Raw genomic sequence first — 24,347 nt, 5'->3', positions numbered from 1 at the left:
TAACTATGTTTGTAAAACTTACATGTCACCGTACTGTTTGTCTTTTTTTAACTACTTTTCCCACTACAATTCCCTTGGCAAATACGGTGGGAATGATCGTGTCGTTGTTTATTGATAGATTTAGTGATGGACAATTCCGTCGATAAATGTCACCGCAATATGCGTATGACAAAATTTCATCAGTATGTCCGTTTGTATTTGCCAATTTCATGATAGTGTTGGGAATTAAGCTCGTTGATTAAACCCGATTCAAAGATTTTACAATTTCCATGGTATTGGAGTTTGCGAGTTAACCCAAGTTGACTCATATTTGTTTTCCATATCTTTTATAAATGAAGTTTCTTTTCTTTTTATATATATAGGCCGCTAGTTTAGATCTGCATTCTCCACTCGTAAAATCCAATTTGCGTTCCTGGAAAAAAGAAAAACTTCTGAAATGGCTCTTTACCAACTTGCTCTGTTCCCTATTAGTACTGTCACCAAACGGACATTTTCAAGTCGCAACTCACTAGGATCATCAAGAAATGGCTGTTTCCCTAGCCAAGTTCGGTGCATGGTAGCGACCGAAACTTGTGATCAAAGCATTGCCAGGCGCTCTGGAAATTATCCCACTCCCTTCTGGGATCATAAGTTTCTTCAGTCACTGACAAGTGAATATGTGGTAAATATATATATATACATATGTGCTCCATTACCTTTATTATTATAATTTTCTTTTCATGAGTAGTGTAGTCATTATGGATCTGATCGTATTCCAGGCATTTAGAAATTTCCATTACCATTATTACTTCTAATAATGCTTAGACATCTCAGGAGCGCAGTTATTTCCAACCATGGAAAGCTAACAAAACCCTTTATAAATATTTATGCAGGGAGAGCCATACACAGGACAAGCTAACAAACTGAAGGAAACTGTGAGGGACATGCTTGAGAAACCATTGGATGCTGTATATCAACTGGAGCTAATTGACAACCTCCAAAGACTTGGAGTTGCTTATCATTTCGAGCTTGAGATAAAGAGCATTCTGGAAAGCAGGTGGAATGATTATAAAAAAGACAACAGAGAGATGAAAGAGGACTTGTATGGTACTTCTGTTGAATTTAGACTGCTAAGGCAGCATGGATATAATGTGCCTCAAGGTTGTCTTTATACATATATAGTCATAGTTATATGCATGTGTATATCAATTAAACTTAGCTTAAACGACCTTCATCAAGCAATTCTTTTATTTGCAGATGTTTTCAATAGCTTCAAGGATGAGCAAGGAAACTTCAAGAATTGTCTTCGCGATGATGTCAAAGGGATGCTAAATCTATATGAAGCCTCTTATTATCTAGTAAATGGTGAGAGTATCTTAGAAGAAGCGAGAGATTTTTCTGAAAAACATCTCAAGGAATATAGCAAGGAACAGAATGAAGATCATTATCTTTCACTGTTGGTGAATCATTCATTGGAACTTCCACTGCATTGGAGGATGCAAAGGATGGAAGCAAGATGGTTCATAGATGCATATGGAAGAAAAAGGGACTTGAACCCCATCCTTCTAGAGTTTGCTGGATTGGATTTCAACATGGTTCAAGCAAAATACCAGGAAGACATAAGACATGCATCAAGGTATAAAATTAGTAATTGCGAAAAGTGGGGTAAACCCCACCAATAGCTCATTTGATTATTTTTTTTATGAATTGCAAAAAGTGTCATGATTGACACCTCTTCTACTACATTCCGCTAAATTTAAATATCACATGAAAGTCGTATATTTTCTTTGAAAAGTATTAGCAAGTCACCAAAAAGTCATAAAACCATATATCAAGGATTTAATAATATTAAAATAACATAAATCTTGTTTTTATCGTAATATTTACATAATTTAAACTTTTTGATGTTCTTTATCTCAATTTCTTATATGGTAGTTTGTTATTTCTAAGGAACATATACAACCTACATGTTATTTAATGAGGGACTGGATTACATTATAGAACAGAAAGAGTGTTAATCAAAGCACTCTGTAGCTTGGAAGTTGAAATAAAAATAAAAATAAAAAACAAAATGATTCAGAAGGTGTTTTTTACTATAACATATAGTGAATTCATAAAGTCCGAATACCAAGAAGATATATGACAAGCATCAAAGTATACAATTAGGAGAAGCATGTATTTCATAAAGTATAATGATGAAATGTTCTTAACGAAAAAAATGCTCTATACTCTCCATTAATGTTAGGTGGTGGACTAGTATGGATCTAGGAAACAAGTTGTTCTACACCAGGGACAGATTGATGGAGAACACTTTGTGGGCGGTAGGAGAGGTATTTGAGCCTCAGTTTGGATATTATCGAAAAATGGCGACCAGGATTACTGCTCTAATAACAGCATTAGATGATGCTTACGATGTGTATGGCACCCTCGAAGAACTTGAAGTCTTCACAGATGTTATTGAGAGGTTGGTACTATCAGTAGACCTGTTTTGTATGCTACTTTTTTCGATTGCTTGTTTCTTGGAGAAATTAAACCTGAAATATTAAGCATTAAACTATGCAATTTTCCTTCAGCTGGGATGTCAATGCATTGGACCAACTGCCATACTACATGAAGATATCTTTCTTTGCTCTCTTCCAGTCCATCAATGAAATCGGTTACAACATTCTTAAAGAACAAGGAATAAATGTTGTTCCTTCCCTGAAGAAATTGGTATTGATTTTAATTTCTCTATAAATGATCTTCCCCTGCTTTTGTAAGTTTGAAAAACTTTCTTTCCATAGTTTTTGACATATACGATTTCAAATGAACTAGTGGGGAGATTTATGTCGAGCATTTCTTAAAGAGGCAAAGTGGTACTACGCTGGATACACACCAACTCTACAAGAATACCTTGATAATGCTTGGTTGTCAGTATCCGGACAAGTCATACTAGGGCATGCTTTCTTCTTGGTTACAAATCAATTGACAGAGGAGGCTGTAAGATGTTGCATGGAATATCCTGACTTAATTCGTCACTCGTCAACGATTGTACGACTCGCAGATGACCTAGGAACATCTTCGGTATATAATTTTTTTCTCTCAAATTTTTTCACTCATACTTTTCTTTTAAAAGGGTTTTGATTTTTCTACATTTTGGAATCAGGATGAGATTGCTAGAGGTGATAATCCAAAATCAATTCAGTGTTACATGCATGAAACTGGAGCGACTGAACAAGAAGCTCGTGAGCATGTACGATATTTGATATACGAGACGTGGAAAAAGCTAAATGTAGAGATATTGAAGCCATATCCCTTTTCTAAAAAATTCATGGGAATTCCAATGGATCTTGCAAGGACTGCTCAGTGTTTTTATGAAGATGGAGATGCGTATGGAATTCAAGATCAGGAGACTCATGGTCGCCTGGCGTCATTGATTGTTAAGCCCATTCCTCTCCAAGATATATAGTTACCAGAAGTCATTCAAACGGTACTGTGAATCGTGTCTGCTGCCATTTCCCAGGCTCTCAGCTTAGCTTGCTTCAGCTTGTCACTGCAAAATGCTTCTTTTCTCTCGAAGTGGTTTCGTTATAAAACGCAATGCTTCAAGTCATGTGTGTTAGAATTCAATGCCACGCTAGAGTACGTTGTTTATAAGATTTAGAGTTAGCAAGAATTATAATATTGTTAGAACTTTATAATATTAAAATTAATATTTATTAAAGTTTTATTATTATTAAAAGCTAGTTAGTTGATTGATTTTTTTCGTGGTTAAATAAGGATAAATCTTAGTCAGATAAGAATAAAAATCTTAATACTACTTGTGAGGTTATATAAAGTCGCTTTAAACATCCATAATATACATAAGAAAATAATAAAGAGAAAAAGTAAGCTGTTGTGTTTTTTCTTAAAGAAAAACCCACGTGAGTTTTGTTCAACAATGTAACCATTTCCAAATCATAGGCCTTTATTATGTTATTAAGCAATATAATTAAATAAAATTTTAAGCTTAGGGGCTGTCCAATTTTTCTAACATAAAAAAGAATGATAAGGAAAAAATCAGATACCTAAGCCATTGATTTAATTGGTAATTAAAATAATATGATTAAAAAAAAACAACAACAATAAATGAACAAAAGAAAAAAAACAAAGAAAAAAGATTTAAAAAAAAAATCCTAATAAATCTAAAAAAACAAAAAAAAAACCAGTTAAATCGGGTTAAATTGCAAACAACCTCACGACTATGGATATGAGATTGGAATAATCTCATATAAAGAAATGCAGGATAATCTCATATAAAGAAATGCAAGAGAAAAAAATCAAAAACCAATTCCTAATAAATCAAATGAGAACATGATAACTTCACAAAAACAAAACTGGAAAGAAAAAAAGTGAAGCTCAATCTCTAGTAAATAAAATGTTGAAGGACAAAATTAAGAAAAAAGATATAATTTAAAAAAAAAACTCGATTCGAGCCCACCCAAGTTAAGACGTAAATTCTCTGACCTAGTTATGATACCTGGGTGACTGTGTTCGAAAGAAAATTGAATAAAATCATGAAGCTTAATTATCGAACAACTTAATGTTGAAGGACAAAACACTACCAGAAAATCGGCGAAAACCAACGGAAATTTTACGTCGGTAATTTTTACCGACGAAAATAATTTCGTCTCTGATTTTGTTGGTATATACCAACGGTGTGATGACATGGATTTTTTCAGATGGTTTTACCAACGGAATGACCGAGGGATTCAAACCGGGATCTCCGTACAGTGACGTCGCACAGTCACCTTCGGACTCACCGACGGGTATACCGACAAAAACATTCCTTCGGTGATTCTATCGGTAACAGCCTATATATAATTACATACCCACTCTTCCGACAGTACTCTCTTCCTCTATTTCTCCTTCTTCTTCCCCATCCCAACTCTCCCCTCCCAAACTACAGTCAACCACCCATCCCAACTCTCCCCCTCTTCTCACCACAAGCAACTCAAGTTTTTTATACTTTCGTACGTGGTTACAACATCCGTTTTCTGAGCAATTTATTGTGGATTTTATCATTTTTTGTAAGTAAATCTATCCTTTTTAGTTTTAACATTTAAATGTCAATTTTATTGTTTTTTATTGTTTTTTAGTATATGTATTTTGTTAACGTATGTACTTGTTTGATTGTTATTTGTCAAAGAAACTTGTATTATGAATATATAATTTTATAGTTGTTATAGTTTGTTTAGATTTTGTCAAATTGTATTTGTTTGTAAATTGTTGAAACTTTGTTTGAATTACACCGAATTAGATGTGTTGTGATGAAATAAATAATAGCTTGTTTAACGGATCCGTTTTAATTTTTATCAATTCTATTGCAAAGTTGTGATTTCCATAAATTTATATATGTATAAATTTGTATGGACGTTGATAATTGATAATTGATAATGAATATTTAACATAAGTGTTTTTTTAGTTTGTTGGATAATGTCGGGGCAAACCAATATTTTTGTAAATTTATTTACGTAACATAGTTAATTAATACATGTTGTCGTCATAATTTTATAGAGGTTCGATAGAAGTCATGGATGATCGTTCATGGATGTATCGGAACTCACCCTAAGGATTGCGGAGGATGGATTATTGTAATGGGGTTCAGGGTTTTATTAATTTCGCAACATCTATTCCGATGAATTTTACTGATGGCGGTATTAGGTGTCCATGCAGGAAGTGTAAAAATAAAAGGTTTCTGCATCAAGATGTTATAACGATGCATCTTCTAACCAAAGGGTTCATGGAGAATTACCTGTGTTGGTATGCACACGGAGAACTTTTTGTTCCTAATGAGAGCATGGTAGAAAGGGTGGTTGGGTCAACTTCTAGTGCTAGCAACGTGCATGAAGCTGGAAATGACAACAGTAATCCTTACAGGAATATGGTTATAGATGCAATGAGAATGAGTGAAGGTAATGTCAGTGAATGTCCAATCGTAGAAGAAGAACCTAATACAGATGCAGCAAGGTTTTTTGATCTGTTGAAAGATTCTGACGAACCATTATGGGATGACTGCACGAACCATAGTAAATTATTGGTCGTAGCACAGGTGTTCACCATCAAGCCAGATCATGGGTTGAGTGAGGCTAGTTGTGACAAGATTATCGAATGGGCGAGAAGCATTTTACCTAAAGGGAACAAACTGAAAGAGAACTTCTATGCTGTAAAGTCCATGATGAAACCCCTCGGTTTAGGATACCAGAAAATTGACATGTACCATAACTTCTACATGTTATACTACTTTGAAAATGCTAAGCTGACCGAGTGCATGACATATGGGCATTCCTGTTACAAACCCAGAACTGGCAGGGGAAAGACTCTCGTGGCATATAAAAAACTTAGATACTTCCCAATCACACCTAGACTGCAGAGGTTATTCATGTCACCAAGGAGTGCTGAGCACATGACATGGCACCAATCACATGATGCGGTTGATGGAGTGATGGTGCATCCTTCTGACGGCGAAGCATGGAAACACTTTAACAGTATTAATCCTCACTTTTCAGCTGAATCAAGGAACGTGCATCTTGGGTTGTGTACAGGCGGATTTAACCTATTCGGGTCATTTGCTGCTCTTTATTCTTGTTGGCCGGTCATACTGACGGTTTAAAACTTGCCACCAGGGATTTGTGAGGATGGAGTTCATGTTTTTATCTATGTTCATACCAAGTCCGAGTAGTCCGGGTCGGAATATAGATGTTTGTCTTCGACCGTTGATTGATGAGTTGATGCATCTGTGGTCCTCCGGAGCTTTGACTTATGATATCTCGAGGAAACATAATTTTGTTATGAGAGCGGCTTTGATGTGGACTATCAATAATTTCCCAACTTATGGAATGGTTTCTGGTTGGAGCACGCATGGAAAACTAGCATGTCCATACTGTATGGAGAACAACAAGGCATTCACGTTAACAAACGGGGGTAAAGCTTCTTTTTTTTACTATCACCGTCGTTTCTTGCCACCGAATCACAGGTACAGAAAGAACAGAAAGGATTTCTTTGTTGGCAGAGTTGAAAAGGATGTTGCACCCCCGTGTCTTTCTGGTGAAGAATTGCATGATGTTGTGTTAGAGTACGGTGACATTGTGTTTGGTCTCCAATCAGGTAAGCAGAAGTTTTCTGGTTTTGGTTTGACCCATAATTGGGTTAAGCAAAGTATCTTTTGGGAGCTTCCTTATTGGAAGACCAATCTTCTCTGCTATAACCTTGACATCATGCACATTGAAAAGAACGTGTTTGAGAATATTTTCAACACTGTCATCGATGTGAAGGGAAAGACAAAGGACAACATCAAGGCTAGATTGGATTTAGCGTTGTTCTATAACCGTAAAAATATGGAGTTGGTTTGTGATGGGTCACGGGTCGCAAAACCAAGAGCAAGCTTCGTGTTAGAGGAAAACGCATAACTACTAGTCTACAAATGGCTTAAGAGTCTGCGTTTTCCCGATGGACATGCCTCGAACATATCGAGGCTAGTTAATACAGAGGAATGCAAATTATATGGAATGAAGAGTCATGACTGCCATGTGTTTATGCAAACACTCATCCCATTAGCTTTTCATGATTTGTTGCCAAAGGGGATATGGGATGCACTCACGGAGATCAGTTTTTTCTTTAGAGATATATGCTCCAACAAGTTGAATGTTGATCACATTGAAAGGTTTGAAACGAATATCATCGAGACAATATGCAAACTTGAGATGATATTCCCTCCATCATTTTTTAACTCAATGGAGCATATACCCGTACATTTACCGTTTGAGGTAAAAGTTGGAGGACCAGTCCAGTATAGATGGATGTATCCATTCGAGAGGTTAGATATTACAGTTGCTATGTAATTCATAATTAAACATTTTTTTTATAATTGATAATTTTTTATTAATTCTATATATGCAGGTACTTGTTCAATCTTTAAAAAAAAAGATTAAGAACAAGGCGCCTGTTAAGGCGTCAATATGTGAGGCATATATTGTTGAGGAGATCTTAACAATTATCTCATACTATTTCGAACCTCATTTGAGAACGAGGATCAACCATGTTCCACGACATGATGATGGTGGTGAAGTGCCTTCAAGTGGGAACTTGATAATATTCTCCAATCATGAACGACCCACACCTAAAAATGCCATAAGGGGAAGATATTTGTCTGAAATAGAGTTCAGACAAACATACAATTATGTCATATTTAACTGTGATGAGCTAAGACTTAAACTTTAGATGTTTGACTTAAACTTTGTCAAAAGTGTACTATTTATATATTGTGATATCATAAACTCATATAATTTGGAACAACCTTCCAGGCAACATCGACGATACTTATTGTCCAATAACTCACAGCTGACCGAATCCCAGATCTTTCAATTACAAAATGAACAATTTTCTGGGTGGTTTATAACACATGTAAGTCCTATCACAAACTCAATTAACTGTACGTCAATATTACAGAATATCTATTTATTGATTATTGTTGTATTTGATATACAAGGTTTATCAAATGGGAGGTTGTGCTGCTATTTCATTGTCTTTACTAAGCTTGTGCCCTGAAAGAAAAGTCAAGTGCTATAATGGGTATTTTGTCAATGGATATGTCTTTCATACTGAAGAATACAGGCATGGAAGAAAGACATACAACATCGGTGTTTGTATTAAGGGATCGACTTCTAGTGAGTTTGAAGTTGACTACTACGGTAGATTGGAAGAGGTCATCGAAATGCAATATCATAGCGAGTAGAATAGAGTGTTTTTATTCAAATACTATTGGTATGACATAATTGACAGAGGAATCATAGTAGATCCTCACTATGGTCTCGTTGAAATCAACTCAAAAGCTAGACACCACAACGTAAACGATGTCTTTGTTTTCGCAAAGTAATGCCAACAAGTTTATTACACATACACCCCTTCCTTTAGAAAGGACCGATCAAGAGTTAATTGGTTATTCATTTTAAAAACCAAACCCAGGGGTCGTGTCGAGGTTGTTCAGGATGAGAACGAAAACACAAATGTGATAGATGAAGTCTTAAAAGCTGGTGAGTTGGTTGAACCATACCGAGTTGCTCCGTTAATTTACTTAGAAGAAAATTCCAATTTTCGTGTTTTCGATGATAGTCTTGTTGATATTGACGTAGAGGAGTTGAATGTTATTTTGAGCTCTAGTGGGCTAGAGAATGTTGATGAAGAAGATGGTAACCACATTGAAGAGTGCGATGAAGCTGATAACAATTCAATTGAGGACGAAGATGAAAATTCTGACTAAATATGCTGTAAAGCCTTTTTTTTTAAAAAAAAACATAATATTATGGATGATATTTTGGAATATGAAATATTTCTTTTATAATTGTTTGCTCTTGATATTGTGTTGTGCGTTCTGTAAGCTTGCAATTCAAACTTTTGTGCAGGAGGATAGACAAGCAGTACAATCAAAACATGCAAAAAAATTACAACATTTTGCCACAATCATCGACAGCAATACCGACAGCCTATGACCCGTCGGTATTTCACAGAGAGTTGCAAAACAATTATAGAATTTTGCCACAATCACCGACGGATATACCGACACCTTCACCGATAGATATACCGACGCCTTCACCGATGGATAACGCACATTCCAACGCACACGACTGTCAGACTTCCTGGTCGGTCGGCACAATTATCGACGGATTTGCCAACGAACGCGGCAAATCCAATGCGTCCGTGCTCTAACACACTGTTACCGACATATTTGCCGACGAACACAAAAAATTTGGAGGGATTTTCAAAATTTTGGTGCGAAAATCAATTAAATATTGACGGAAATTACCGATGGAATTTAATGCCACCGCAAAAAAAAAATTATTCTATTGTCTCGGTATTTCCATCAGAAAAATTGTAGTATAAAACCCCCCCTCCGTGGTTCATTTTTTCTCCGCTCCTCATTTCATCTTCTATTCTCCTCTTTGTTTGTGTTGTGTTTTTGCAAGAATTGGTGCGAGTTTTTATTGTTTTGATTGTAGTTTTAAACATATTAAAATGTATGTATTCTCCTTTCTTTATCTTTGTATTTTTTTTCTTTTATTTATTTTAATTATGATTATTTTTGTGGTGTTCTTTGTTTTGTGTATTGTTTGTAGATAAAATCTTAAAATCAAGACACTATTAAGGTAAGCATTTTTCATTCCTAAAGTGTTTAGTTTTTTCTTTTATTTGTTAAAATTATTTTATTGTTTAATATCTTGAAAATTTTGTTAAATTGAATTATTATTCTTGAATTTACCTTTAAAGTATTAATTGAAATATAGAGTTAAATTTAATTATTTTATCTTAATTTTATTATATGATTGGTTGTTATGTTTTTTATTATTTCGATTAATTTTAATTGTTATTTATAAATTTGTATAGATGTTAGTTGAAAATATATAGATGTTGAATTTCTATAGATGTTAGGTTGTATAGAGTTGATTTTGCAATATTTGTGTAATTATTAATATTTGTAGGTATGAAAACTGCGGGTAGTCTCTAATATAGGGGAAGTGCTAGCGAATGTTTTTTAAATAATTGAATTTAATTATTTAATTATTCGTATAAATTTGTGTAGATGTGTTGAATGAAAATTTAATTATTTTATTGTTTGTATTGTAATAATTATTTGATAATTTAGTCTCTTTTAATTGTTATTGTTGAATTTTCCATGGAAATGGTAATTGGAAATAAAGAATTAAATTTCAATGTTTTATCTCAATATTATTATATTATTGATTGTTATGTTTTTTTGTTATTTCCATTAATTTTAATTGTCATTTATGCATTTCTATAGATGTTAGTTGAAAATATATAGATGTTGAATTTCTATAGGTGTTAGGTTGTATATAAGATTTTCCAATTGAGTCAATTGGTTTGTGGTTATTGTGAAGATTTGCAGGTTTGAAAATTATGGGTAGTCTCCAGTATAGGGAAGGTGCTGTCAAATGTTTTTTAAATAATCGAAGTTAATTATTTAATTATTCATATAAATTTATGTAGATGCGTAGAATGAAATCTACAACACATCGTCAGCAGACAGTTGCAGCTAGTTCTTCTCGCAGCGAGGAGGACTAATCCTTAGGTGCTGATCACGGCGAGACATCTGCGTCAACTTGTGATGTTGCCTCTTCTAGTGCGGTTTCACAGCGCAGAGGCGGTGTGCCTTCACAGCGGGGTCAATTCACCCGCAAGTACCAGGCACAATGGAAGGATGGCCTTTCAATGTCAGTTTGTTTAGGTTTTAGTTTTTTTTATACTTATAACATAATTTATGAACAACTAATTAATATTTTATTAATTTTATTTAATTTCAGGTTCACAAACATTAAGGTTGCCCGGACAATAACATCGCCATTTAAATCGTCAATGGAGATTCCATTGTTTCAATGGAGTTAGGTTTTCAGACATCCTAAGTGAAGACCTAATATCGATGCATGATTTCGATGATTTCAGGTAGGTGTTAACTTTTAATTTCCAGCTTATTTTTAATAAATTATTTTTATAATTTTATTTCTTGTACTATTTTTATTTTAAATGAATTATTTATATACACGTCATAAATTTGAGTGGGATAGCGCAGACAACAATGTTGTGAGGAGGGTATGGGAGAATCACGCGACAACTAGGTAACATCGAAAATAATATTTATTTTTGTTATATATTTTTATGTTCTAAATTCTAATTTGTTACTATGGAAGTAGGTTGCGTGATTTTTGGTACGATACACAAAAAAAAAAAAAGCAAAGATATGCGAGGGATAACGGTCTTGAAGGATGGAATGAAGTGGCGGTTTGGCAGGAATTCAAACCACCATTCATATGGACGGCATATATTGAGCATGTGACGTCTGAGCGGTTCACACAACGCTCACATTCTGGTGCCGACAACCGGAACTGGCAAATTCTGGTGCGACTCCATCCCGTTCAGTGCACATGCGAAGCGGATGGTAAGATTAATTTAAATGAAATATATCGTTAATTAATTTGTTGTTGCTTATAAATATATTTAACTTGCAACCTTTTTTTCTCCTTACAAGCTACGTCTCTTGGACGTGAGCCGAGCCTAGTGGAGCTGTTTGTATAGACGCACGTGCAGAGTCAAGATCGCCAAAAGGGGGTGCAACAATTCGTTGACAACCGCGCTCAACACTTTGTGGTATGTTCGTTATTATTTTTATTGAATTGAATATGATGATTTCTTTTCCCATTTTCAGGAGACTTATAATAGCTAGTTGAGGGAGAGATATGAGGACGGTCCTTCGACCCATCCGGAGTTCGATCCAAATTTATGGATGGAAGTAAGATCGTTCGGTGGACTTGATAAAAATCGGGTCTATGGGCTCTCCAACACTACGGTCGAAAACTTGCAGTCGGCCCGTAGTGTCTCAACTGTTGGGAACTCTCCATTAGTATCGAGCACCCAGTCTGAGGAGTTCATGGCCTTGAAACAACAATATAAACGACTCTCGATGGATTATGATAAGCTCAATCAAATGGTCATGGAGATTAGATCAAGGATGGGTGATGATACATGTGCAGCCCCTTTTTGGCCGTACGGTCCCGGGAACAACCAACCTCCTCCTCCTGCTCCTCCTCCCGCTCCGCCGCTATTCTAGTTTAATTTTGTTTTTCAAACACATTAAATTTGTAATGAATATTTGGATGAATATTATTTAACATTATTTTTATATTTTTAATGTTTAATACAATTTTATTTGGTTAATTAGTTTTTTTTTATTAATAAATAATTGTTTTTTTAATATTTCAAATCAATACCGACGGCCTTACATACGAAACCAAGTTGTCGGTATTTTACCGAGAGTTGCAAAAAAATTACCACCCATGCCACAATCACCGACGGATATATTCCATCGGTGTTTACCGTTACTATTACTGACGGAATATTCCATTGGTATTTTACAAAGAGCTCTGAAATATTTACCGCCCATGCCACAACACCGACGGGCTTTCCGTCGGTGATTACCGTTGAAAATACAGACGGAATTATTCCGTCGGTAAAGTTCTCGTGGGAACTTTTTTTTTGGCGCGCTTCGCCGTCTGTAAGACTGTCGGTGGTTGGTTTTTTTATTTCTAACAGAATCATCGACGAAACATGGAATTACCGACGATCAGTATTCCGATGAACGGATTATGTGGGTGAGGCCATCGGTAAAAATGTTACCGACGGATTACGTGCCTTACATCGATAGAATTAATCTGTCGGTAAAACTGTTTAATGGTGTAGTGAAAATAATAATAATAATAATAATAATAAAATAATTTTAAAAAACAATGGAAAAATATGAGTCAACTCAGGTTAATCTGTAAACCCCGTGACCATGGAAATCATGAAATCCTTGACATAACATCATGCAATATCTAATTTGGTTGAACTCTTTTTGGAGGTATGGGTTGAAATTTTGGAAAATCCAAGTATTGAAGGGCTAATGGTTGTCCCTATCGACATAAAAGAGGATTGTAAAACTTCCTTGAGAGATTATCTGCTCACCAGGGAGTTCTCGGCCTCTGGAAAGAAATGAGATCATTCATTTAACTAGGCGAGCAATTAAGTATTGTTTAGTGGATGGGGTCTTATATAGATGATTTTTCCCAGCTCTCTTATTCAAGTGCTTATCTCTTGGAGAAAGCTCTTATGTTTTGAGGGAATCCATAAAGGAATCTATGGTTTACACACTGGCTCTAGAGCTCTTGTCACTCAGGTCACCAGGATAGGATTTTACTAGCCAACAATCCTGAACGATGCAGTCATCTTGGTGAAAAGATGTAATCAATATCAAATGTTTCTATTAGTCTCAAGACAACCCTATACAGAATTGACAACCTTATCTTCTCCATGTCCTTTTCCCGAATGGGGAATGAACATATTGGGTTCTTTCCAAAGGCTGTAAGGAACATACAATTCATTATGGTGGCTATGGACTACATCATCAAATGGGTGGAGGCAAAAACTTTGACAAATATCACCACTAACAAGGTCATCTCCTTTTTTATGGAAGAACATCACTTGTAGATTTGGAATTCCAAAAATCTTGATCACTAATAAAGAGTTTTGGGTTTCTTTCTTCGCAATATAGAGCTTGGCCCTCAGACCATCTTGGGTGGCCTTTGCCTCAAGGATCCCCTATTTCATGGTGTCTACTTCATTATAAGTTGTCTAAAGCTATTTTTCAGTACAGCCCAGCTAAAGAAAAAAAATGCCTTGCATGTTATCCTTCAGCGAGGTATAGGCTACCTTGAGGTTCTTCATTTCAACCTCCATAATAGCCTTATCCTCTTTTAGACATTGACTAGCAGTCTGGTCTGCCTTATGCTTAGCAATAACCTCCTTCACCTAACTTCTCTCAATAATCTATCACCTTTTTTAATGGGTGCACATCATGAAAGCCTGCCAAAAAAGATTGTTAGAAAAAATGGTCACAAAACTAAACAAAAAGGTTATACAAAAAACATTTCTTACATTAAAGGTCATTTGTCCTGTAAGGCTAGATGATGGTTATAGCTCTCATAAGACATCATCAAGATGTCTGAAGGAATGGTGAGAACCCTTTCCAACTACTTCACTACCTCTAAGTCAGTCTCCTTAAGACCAGACCTTCCACCAACGACAGCCTTCCATGGCTTGCCTTTCCTTTTTGTTAGGGTGGGAAAGTGAAAAAGGCTTAACCAAGGACGAGACCAACAAAAACATCCTCAAACCTTTATTCAACTTCCTGAGAAAAACCTTGGGCAGAGGTCCCAGCAGTTATAGCCTCTACAACTGAAATTGGGGGTGGAGGCAAAGTGATCGTCATCATAGAAGAAGCCTCTATAGTTAAGGCTAGAATACCAATCTCCATAGAAGTAAAAATCCTCTTTCCTTTAAAGCGAGCAACAATACTCATAATTACTTTAGGGGGGTCAATTCTGCTTAACCTCCAGCTAGGAGAGTACAACTTCCTTCAACTTATATTTCTATAGGGGTGGTGGCTCCTGCCATTATTTTTTCAGGAACATAGTCCTTAAGAATAGTGAGCTCGTTTATGTTGATGGGGGTCATGCTCCATCTCTTCTCTATTCATGGCTCCACTCAAGTTAATAAACAAAGATCGCCTTCTTGATGCAGACAAGATCTTCTCTGCGGACCTTGCTGAAGTCTCTCTATCTTCTTCAACTGTTAATCTTGCAAAAAAAAAGGTTAGAAATAAACTTAATCGCACAAAAAAAAATAATAAAGAGGTTTCATAAAGTTGCAAAAATAACTTGTAAAAAGCAAAAAATCAAACTTTGACCACAAATCTTTCCACACACTAATATATTTTTTTATTAGTTTAAACCCAAAAACCACCACCATCAAATACTTCTTATCAAATGAAACATTTTTTAAACTAAACTTGATCACCATTTTAATATATATAATCTTCTTGTCTTGCATAGATTTATCATTGTTTCAATACCACTATCATCAAATTAAATTAGAGAGGGATTGAATTATTTTTTTAAAAAAAAAAAATTAGGTCTCTCTCTACAAGAGAGCTATAATTAATCTTTCCCTTTATTTTGTCTTATAGCTGACGATCTTATGCTTCTAAAACCTCATAATTAATTATAATGTTATATTGTCTTTCAACTGGGCTTCTTAACTATAAATTCTATTTGTTTTTATAATGTTATTTCAAATATCTACTTGTTTTTCCTCAATTATATACATTTTTTCAATTAAAAGATCATAATGTAGTTTGGCATTTTGGAAGTCGTATAACCGTGTTATGAATTTATGTTATTATAGCCTTTTCCTGCTAGTTACCATGTCAACAATACTATAGCTATTTGGTCGTAATCAAAGCTAGAAAGACTTCATTTTCTTCACTGTCACAAATGGAACGGCCTGCTGAAAAAATTAAAAACAAAAGAAAACTTCTTATTAACCGCATAATGCATTCATAGTACAAGGATCAAACTAGTCCTCATGCCCACTAAGACTTATTCTTAAGCTAATGATTCATGCATTCACAGTTACATACATACAGCCTCTAGCTTTATTTATTGGTTCTCTATAGCATAGATGCTAGCTTTAATCCCTTCCAAATTGTGATTGCTGGGAAGAACTAAAAACACTAACTTCCTCCCTATTGTTCTTAAGCCTCCTAGCATCTTCCCTTGAGATCTGGAATGCATTTGCAAGCACATCCTCAGGAATGGCACGGATGACAGAGATACGTCCTGCCAATTGACTGATTTGTGCGTTGTCATTAGTCTTGAATGATACCCACTCCAGTCCTTGGCTTCCTGCCTTCTTGACTGCTGCAAAGTTTTGGGGTGCTGTTATTACTTGACCCTCTCGAACTTGTCCATCAAATACTGCTTGCCCGTTGTCTCCAACAATCTGAATCCTTCCACTTCCTCTAGTAATATAGCATATGCTGTGAGCATTGATGTTCCAATTTGGTGACATCAAAGCATTCTACACATGTTCATATTCAATGTAGATTATCATCAAAACTGCTATAAAAGTGTGTATGATATACGAGGAATTGCTTTTCTTATGAATGTTGTATGTACATTCTTACAGGGTAAAGGACGCCTCTCTGAGCACTAAGCTGGAGATAGCGAAGGATAGGGAGATTGAGGCTGTTGACAGTAGTGAGGCGTCCAGCATGAGGATTAAAGACATCAGCACGTTCTGGATTATTGATGTTGTGCTTCAACCTGGCATTGCAGAATGTTTCCTCTAGACCATTGCCCCTACCACCTGGTCTCCTTTGGTGTTCTCGTTCTCGTTCTTCCTCCTCTCGACTTTGTTGTGGACTTACCACCTGAAGTTCATGCTGAACTCGGACAATAATGCCTCTGTTATCATTTTCATTCTTCATCCTTCTTGCTAGTTTGGTGTCAACGTTGAAAGCTTCTGCGAGTAATCGCTCATCGAAGCCACCGAAGATGTTGCGATATCTTTCCTGCTTGTGTCTTCGACTTTCGCCTTCATGTTGGCCACTCTGGTATGAGCTTCTTTGGCTTTGTAGTTCTTGTTGTGGGTTGCCAGCCAAGAAGAATTTCTGAAATGGCAGGTCAATGTTTGATTTTGAAGTAATTCTGGTTTACTTATTATATGACATCACCAGCATGAATTTTTGTGATTCTTACCCTGAAATCCTGATCAAGCTGGTTGGCAGCATTGCTAGTGTCAAGAAGTTGGACAAGAACAAGAGGAGAATCACCATTGTTGTAAAACCAATCAGCTACTCCTGAAGGCAAGGCAACAACATCACCCTCTCTAACTTGTCTAACCTTCTGATGATGGTCTTGGGAGCTTTCTCTTCGATCTCTAGAATTCTGTCCTGATGATTGGAATGTCTCTGGACAACCTGGGATTACAGCTCCATGAAAGCCCCTACCTACAATGAGACCAAAACGAAAGATTAACAAGTTTATATATGAAATGTTATTATCATTGAAAGAGAAGAAATAATTGATTGCATGCCTTGGTCTATATATATGAGCTTAGGTGTATTAGAGTATGCAGGCAACAAGAGGCCTCGCTGGTTAATCGTATGGCGGATAACTACAACACCAGCACATTGAAATTGCTGGTCATTCTCGTCCCAAATTTCTGTGACACCAGCCTCGGATCTGAACTTGCGAGCAGGCTCGAGGGCATTGATCCTATCAAATTGGCATTCGTTCTGCTGAGAGCGTCGTTGTCCCTGTTGTTGCTGACCATGTTGTGAGGTCACCTGCTCTATTTGTGCAAAGCAACAATTGAAGAGAACCAGAAAGCAAAAGATAAGAGAGAACAAAGAAGAAGAACCCATGCTTATCGTAGTTATTTTATAGTGGTGTGGAGTGACAAGGTGAAGTGGGCTGGTATTTATATGCAAAATTGTTGGTTTAGCATTTGGGACGTGGAAACTCGATCGGTTTGCTGAGTTCTTATTTTTGCATGTAAATTTGTCCTTTCTTTTGCATGTCTGCTATGCTGTTTCTTGCTTACACATATTTTCTTCATGGCTACGTGTTAGAGAAAGTGATGGTGTACGAAGATCTTTGTTTTTTATGGTGTGCATCTGGTTCAATGAGGGCTTGAGGACTTGAAAGGATGTACAAGGACTGTTTTATGGACTTGTTCTGTTCCTGGTTTATTCAATTAATGTTTGTTTGAGCTTCTACTCTGTAGATGTGTGTCCATATTTGTTACCGTACACTTGCCTTCAACAATGTAGTCAAGGTCTCACTAGAATTTAATTATTCATCTAAAATTATGAGTTTTCATTTAAAACCTTCACTTGAAAGGTTGTTTCTAATATTATTACAAGTCAACAATTACTTTGTAATCAGATATGAGTTATTTCAGGAATATATTGAATTGAGAGCTTTTAGACTCCTTAATTGTTTTTCCATTTCTGTATCTCTTTGGTTCTTCTAGAAAGTGGTGAGTTGTAGTGATACTTGGTGGATTTCATAGCATATGAAAATTCTATATTTTCTAGCCTTTATACCCTTGAATGGCATCTCTAACACTCCAAGCACTTTACTTTATGCATCTAATGAAACATATATTTAAATCTTTTATTGGAAACTTTGTTGTTATTTATTTTGATGACATCTTGATATATAGAAAAAAATCAAAAGGAGCATTTAGAGCATCTATACCAGATTTTCAGAGTGGTGAGTGGCAGTGACCCTTGATGGATTCCATAGGGTGTGAAAGTTCTATCTTTTATGGTTTTTACACCAGAACAGTATCAGAACATGTATTACTCCATTGATGAAAAGGGTGCCTCAAATGCATGTAAATTTCTCTTCACTTGGCTTGTAATTTTGTTTGAACCTAGCTAGTTTTTCATATGATTCTTAATTAATTATTTAATTGAAAGTTTAAGGTTAAAAGTTTAAGTTATTAGATAAAAAAAATTTATTAATTAAAATGTAAGATAATAAAATTCAAATTCATGATCACTTAATAAAAAAATCTTTAATTAATGTTATGTTTGTTACACCTCGGTAGACGTCGCGTTGGGGATTAAAATATATATCATGGAAAATTGAAGTCCCTATCTAGTAATTAATTCAAGGAAACTAGGGATCCTAAAATGTGCACCGGTTTTAGAGATATAGTGAAGGGGTTATTTATGCTTAAGGAATGAATAACGTCATCCTGACAACATCCTTTCTTACGAAAAGTTATCTTTACAATGTGTTTTCTCCTAAATTTATCTTTTTGATTGCCATTAATTATTCTCATTGTTTTTAGTTTTTTTTATTTCTAATTAATTGTCTTGTGAAAAATTTATCGCTGGTCTTTAGACACGTTAAAAAATGATATAAGTCTCTAAAAATAGGAGGCTCACTAAAGGTGTTAACGTTAAGTGCTAAAAAAAGATTTTTGTTAAAATTGCTAAAAATATACGGCATGTATTTTCATCAAAGTATATTCCTTGATTAACTAATTACTTCGCATCCATATTTTTTTAAAGGTTAGACCTTGTTGGGATTACCTTGGCCAAATGTTTCCACTTCTTTATTTTAAAGTTATTCAAATCCATGTACTAGTTAATTAAAAGTAGGTCATACCAGGCTTTTATGAAAATCATGGATCAAAATTTGCTCATCATGAATAACTCCAGCCATTTTAATGTAGTATACTTTAAGATGGGTCTCTGAAAATTGAGCTCTTGTATATTAATAAATTCAGAGATTCGAATCTTCTAAAACTGTTAACATTTAGCTCTTAGCATATATCTTTGGCTAAAAGTTGATTAGATAAGTCATCACCCTTAATGGATTGATGCTAACTTATGGTTATGATGAATACATCGTCTTTCAAGTTGTAGAGGTGCTATCAGACGAGTATTCACAAGGTGTTTGTAAATGTTGATGATAGGAACTAGAAAAAAAGATGATTGTTCATGGTGTTTTCTTTAATGTCTTGGATTTTAAATGCTTTGGAAAGTATGATATCTAGGCTGAAATGAGGGTGAAGGTGTTTGGGCCATTTAGATTTTAGAAGTTGTTTTATATAGATTTTAAGGTATGATTGCTTGAGATTTTAACAATCTTAGGGTGCTAGAAGCAAAAAATGGAAGACCTTGATAAAACTGATAAGCATTTGAAATTCTTTTTTTAATAAGGGTAAGTGGAGGGATATGAGTGCAATATCTCTATAATATAAGATGAAGATGTATGGCATGGTATGTTATTATTCGTGTCCTATAAATGGGTCATCTTAAAAGATAAGATCTAACTCATAAAGGATTTGGTCTCAACTTGTCTACTCCTAAATACTTTTTAGGCTTTCAGATTGTTCGAATTACTAGTGAGGAGTTCCATAAAGGATTTGGTCTCAACTTGTCTACTCCTAAATACTTTTTAGGCTTTCAAATTGTTCGAATTACTAGTGAGGAGTTCCAATCTAAGCAGGAGTCTGAATGATCATCAATGAACATAAGTCACATTCTTCATCAAATCTCCCTATCTAATCTTTAAAAAAGACAAGTTTTGATCCAGAGCTTTTATTGCTTTTTTCGTGAACTATGCAAGCATTTATAATAAATATGCATATACATGTAACAATAACATGAATAATGCTAAAAATAAATAAAAGAAAATATTTACAATAAAATTCATAAACAAATAACTTAGCAATTAAAAGAACAAAAATTAAGAGAATAAACACAAGTAATTGGACTTAACCCTAAGGTCCCCAATAAAGTTGTTATTTTATCGTACCTCGAAGAACATCGCAACAGGGATTAAAATGTATATCATGAAAAACTAGAGTCACTATCTAGTAATTAAAAAAAACTATACTTTTCAGTTTTCTAAGTAATTGTTCGGGAAAAGTATATTTTTTATAATGCTCAATCTCATTATCATTCATTTTGATCTTGATAAACTTCCTATTAAAAGCTTGCCCCAAATACATTGCTTTATTGGGTTTCCATCTAAAATAAAAATAAAAAATTCATTTTTTTTTTCAGAATAAATTAATAATAATAAAAATTCTCAAGTGACAAGATTTTTTTTTGACTAAAAGTGTCAAAGCCTATTTTTGCTACTCTAATGGTTCAAAACTCAATTCTTGTCATATATACGAGTTTATTGTATATTTTATTAATAACCTCAATGAAATCTCCTTTTCTAATGATAAATATTTGTTTTTATATATTTTCAGTGACTAAAAGTATTTTTTTTGCAATGCTCAATCATGCAAAATGATTTTTTATTTTAATTTTTTATACTGAACATGGTATTTTAAAAACATAATGTAAAAGAGATTATGTTCAAGTGTCTCCCATTCAACCACTTCTGCATTCAAATAAGTCGCCTGTTCAGGATCCAACAGGCAGGGTAAAGGCAGCTTGAGCCCATCTCACAAGCCTGAAACCAGTCCAGACCACGATGAAAGCCGACAGTCACAGTCATGAATTCCTTTCGGCCCACTATTATATGATGAATAACATTCCCCTGTAGGTAATTCTTCCATAATACACGAGGAAGAATGGAACGGCGAGCATCCCACTAACGTACGTCCACCACATGGTTTTACGGAAAACAAAGGCCAAAATTAAACTCATTACCTTTTCTAGTAGTGTGCAGCCGGCAATGGCTGGCCAAGATGACGACTTCTCATGCTCCATGGATTTTGGCATTCGTCAAGGTAACATTCGTAACACTCAACTGATCATCCTGCAGCTGAAACTTCGAACATTAGCAAAGATGCTGAGGTGGAGGGTATGTTACATGCTGGGCAGACTCTGGGTTTTGGAAATACCTGTCTTTATGATTTTTGCATAAGAAATTGGCTAACAAATTGATAAGGAAATTGCAGATTGGGCAATGAATTAGAGGCTACAAATCTTATTCCATCTTGGTATGATTTTGTTTACAAGTCAATGAAGACTATGAAATGATAAAAAGGTCATCTTTACTCTGATCGGAAAGAAGAACTTCCTTAACTAACCAGATACGGCTTCATCGGCATATGCCAAAACAAATCATTATTGTTGATGAGTTTGAGATTGATAACCTGCTGGGTGTTAGAGAAGAGAGAATAAGTGCTACTGTTGCAGCAGAAGGAGCCATGGTTGTGTTGGTTGTTGTTGGTTGTGTTGGTTGTTGTTGTTAGTCCAGGAACAGGAGAGAATGAATTTGGTGAAGAACAGCTGACATTAATGTCAGCAGCAGCACTAACCGATGGATCTATAACAGTAACCGTGATAGAGAAGAGTGGCAAGATGACAGAAACTGAATCGTGATAGATAAGATGGCAGTAGCAATAACCAATTGAAAATCCTGCGAAGAGCTGTCACACAAAACAGATTGAGAGGAAGAAGATGAGCACGCCTTGATTGATCATGTCTTTGACAGAGAGGAGAGGTTGGCCGAGCAAGGTCTACAAACAAAATTATTTGTAGCAGAGGAGAAGAACAGGGTTTGGCAGAGAGTAGAAGAACCTGGCATAGGAAATCAGAACAGGTTTGCGGCTGAGCCGACCACGTGAAGGAGAAGAAAGCCTAAACTTGTTTAAGGTAGAGAGGTTCTGATACCAAGTTGAAACACAGTTTTGTAATAATTTAGTTAGCATCTTAATTAGGGAGGCTCCTTTACTATTTATATGATTAGAGCATTGTACATCTATTATGGTGTAACTCATAGTTTTTAGACCCGGCCCGGTGGCCGGCTCAGTCCAAGGCCTAGGTTCCGGGTTTTGACCGGGTCACCAGGTTTTGACCGGGTCATCGAGTCGCCCGAGTCAATTTTTTTAAATCAAAACGACGTCATTTTAGTATAAAAAAAAATTAACGGGTTGCAACCGGGTCTTGCCGGGTCAACCAGCCGGGTCACACAGGGTTTTTTCTTCCCCTGTTTTTTCTTCAACCCGGCCTGATTTCAGCCCTGGGTCCCGGGCCGGGCCGGGTTTCAAAACTATGGTGTAACTTATTACAAAAGATAAATCTATATAACAAGAAACATAATATTTTCCTATTTTAAAACACATCCCATAATAGAAAGAGAAAAAATGGTGTCTCACGCTACTAAAAAAAAAGAGCTATTAGCATCTGAATTTAGCAACGGAAATATCCGTTGCTAAATTCAGTAACTGATTTGTAACGGATTAGACATATATTATTTTTTTAATATTAGCAACAGATTTTAGCAACGGAAAATCCGTTGCTAAAGACAACATAAAGTTTGCAACGGATAATCCGTTGCTAATTAAAACAATAATTAATTAAATCTTAATATAAAACCAAAATTATAGAAACCGTTGATTACTTATGATAAAATAAAATCTCAACCATTGAATTTCTCTCCATTGCTTTCTAAACCTACAGGACGCCCCCCACCCCCACACCCTTAGAAACATAAACAAAGAACAACAAAACCAACAACTGAAAATTAATTAACTTCCCATCTTCTTCGTCCCTAATAACATGCATAGCTGTAGAAAAACCACCCTCTCTTCATCGATTTGATTTTCCTTTGTCCTAAACTTTTCATTTTCTTTTCATTCGTTTTCAACATCTCTAATTTTTCTTCTTCATCTTCTTCTCCTTCATCTTAACAGTTTAAATCTTTCTCTGTAAACCACCAAAAACACAGACCCATGGCAACATCGCACCAGATCCATCATCGCCCCTTCAGTTCAATTCATTCTTCTTTTGGGATTCTTTTTTTTCCTTCTCTCCCCTTCGGGAAAGAAAGAAAGAAGAGAAGTTTCCATCATAGCGTTGATACTTGTTTGGTGTGAGTTCTATGTTTTGTGCTTGAAAGTTAAGTTAATTTCAATATTAACCGATTAGTGCTGGAGTTTTGACCACACTGGATGCTACTCTTTCTCAAGTATTTGCCTATCCTGTGTCCCCGCTTTCCCACCGCTCTACTTCTTGCATCACCTGCAACATTAGATCTATCTTTTGTTTGATGATACCGATGAGCAAATCCCGTTGTCTTCACCAATCACAAAGGGCAACAACCATTTATTCGGAAGGTGTTTGAAAATACAGTAGATGTTACGGTTTAAAATATTATTTTTATTTAAAAAAATTATTTTTATTTAAAAAAATTATTTTTATATTAGATTTGAAAATATTAAAAAAAAATTATTTTAAAATAATTTTATTTTTAAATTTTTTTAAAAATGCCATTTCAACTAAATTTCTAAACAAAGTCTCAATCTGGGAACAACCTCCAGCACCATTGCCACCACCCAATCAGATCATTTTCGTTGCAATAATCCACCTTTTATTTTGCTTTGTGTTATGCAGGAGAAACATGGAAAAATGGGTCGTTGTGGGTATTTATATATGGGTCTCCAATATGAAAAGCAGGCTTTAACTACGATGATCGTAT

At 35.3% G+C, this 24,347-nt stretch overlaps 2 protein-coding genes across 2 annotated transcripts; one reads left to right on the top strand and one right to left on the bottom strand.

Moving 5' to 3' along the window:
• The first annotated feature begins 402 nt into the window (after window positions 1–402).
• LOC18095213 (terpene synthase 10) lies at window positions 403–3,700 on the top strand. The gene is made up of 7 exons (XM_006369722.3): window positions 403–661; window positions 873–1,140; window positions 1,237–1,615; window positions 2,225–2,443; window positions 2,553–2,691; window positions 2,794–3,042; window positions 3,125–3,700. Exons 1-7 carry the CDS (start codon window positions 437–439, stop codon window positions 3,425–3,427), a joined length of 1,782 nt encoding a protein of 593 aa, XP_006369784.2. The 5' UTR covers window positions 403–436; the 3' UTR covers window positions 3,428–3,700.
• Window positions 3,701–16,048: 12,348 nt separating this feature from the next.
• Window positions 16,049–17,811, bottom strand: LOC18095210 (legumin B). The gene is made up of 4 exons (XM_024592589.2): window positions 17,476–17,811; window positions 17,139–17,389; window positions 16,565–17,050; window positions 16,049–16,458 (listed from the first exon to the last, which is right to left on the bottom strand). Exons 1-4 carry the CDS (start codon window positions 17,804–17,806, stop codon window positions 16,069–16,071), a joined length of 1,458 nt encoding a protein of 485 aa, XP_024448357.2. The 5' UTR covers window positions 17,807–17,811; the 3' UTR covers window positions 16,049–16,068.
• Window positions 17,812–24,347: the final 6,536 nt, after the last annotated feature.

This window comes from Populus trichocarpa, chromosome 1 (assembly GCF_000002775.5).
Source record: "Populus trichocarpa isolate Nisqually-1 chromosome 1, P.trichocarpa_v4.1, whole genome shotgun sequence".
NCBI classification, from domain to species: Eukaryota; Viridiplantae; Streptophyta; class Magnoliopsida; order Malpighiales; family Salicaceae; genus Populus; species Populus trichocarpa.
Note: the sequence above shows the minus strand (reverse complement) of the source record. Positions and strands in the feature narration are given on the sequence as shown.

What these genes read in the sequence shown, in the direction of transcription:
- LOC18095213 (XM_006369722.3), top strand. Translation starts at nt 437, where the DNA reads ATGGCTCTTTACCAACTTGCTCTGTTCCCTATTAGTACTGTCACCAAA. An exon ending in CACTGACAAGTGAATATGTG is followed by an intron (nt 662 to 872) that starts GTAAATATATAT and finishes ATATTTATGCAG; the next exon opens with GGAGAGCCATACACAGGACA. An exon ending in TGGATATAATGTGCCTCAAG is followed by an intron (nt 1,141 to 1,236) that starts GTTGTCTTTATA and finishes TTTTATTTGCAG; the next exon opens with ATGTTTTCAATAGCTTCAAG.
- LOC18095210 (XM_024592589.2), bottom strand. Translation starts at nt 17,806, where the DNA reads ATGGGTTCTTCTTCTTTGTTCTCTCTTATCTTTTGCTTTCTGGTTCTC. An exon ending in GCTCATATATATAGACCAAG is followed by an intron (nt 17,390 to 17,475) that starts GCATGCAATCAA and finishes GTCTCATTGTAG; the next exon opens with GTAGGGGCTTTCATGGAGCT. An exon ending in AGCTTGATCAGGATTTCAGG is followed by an intron (nt 17,051 to 17,138) that starts GTAAGAATCACA and finishes CTGCCATTTCAG; the next exon opens with AAATTCTTCTTGGCTGGCAA.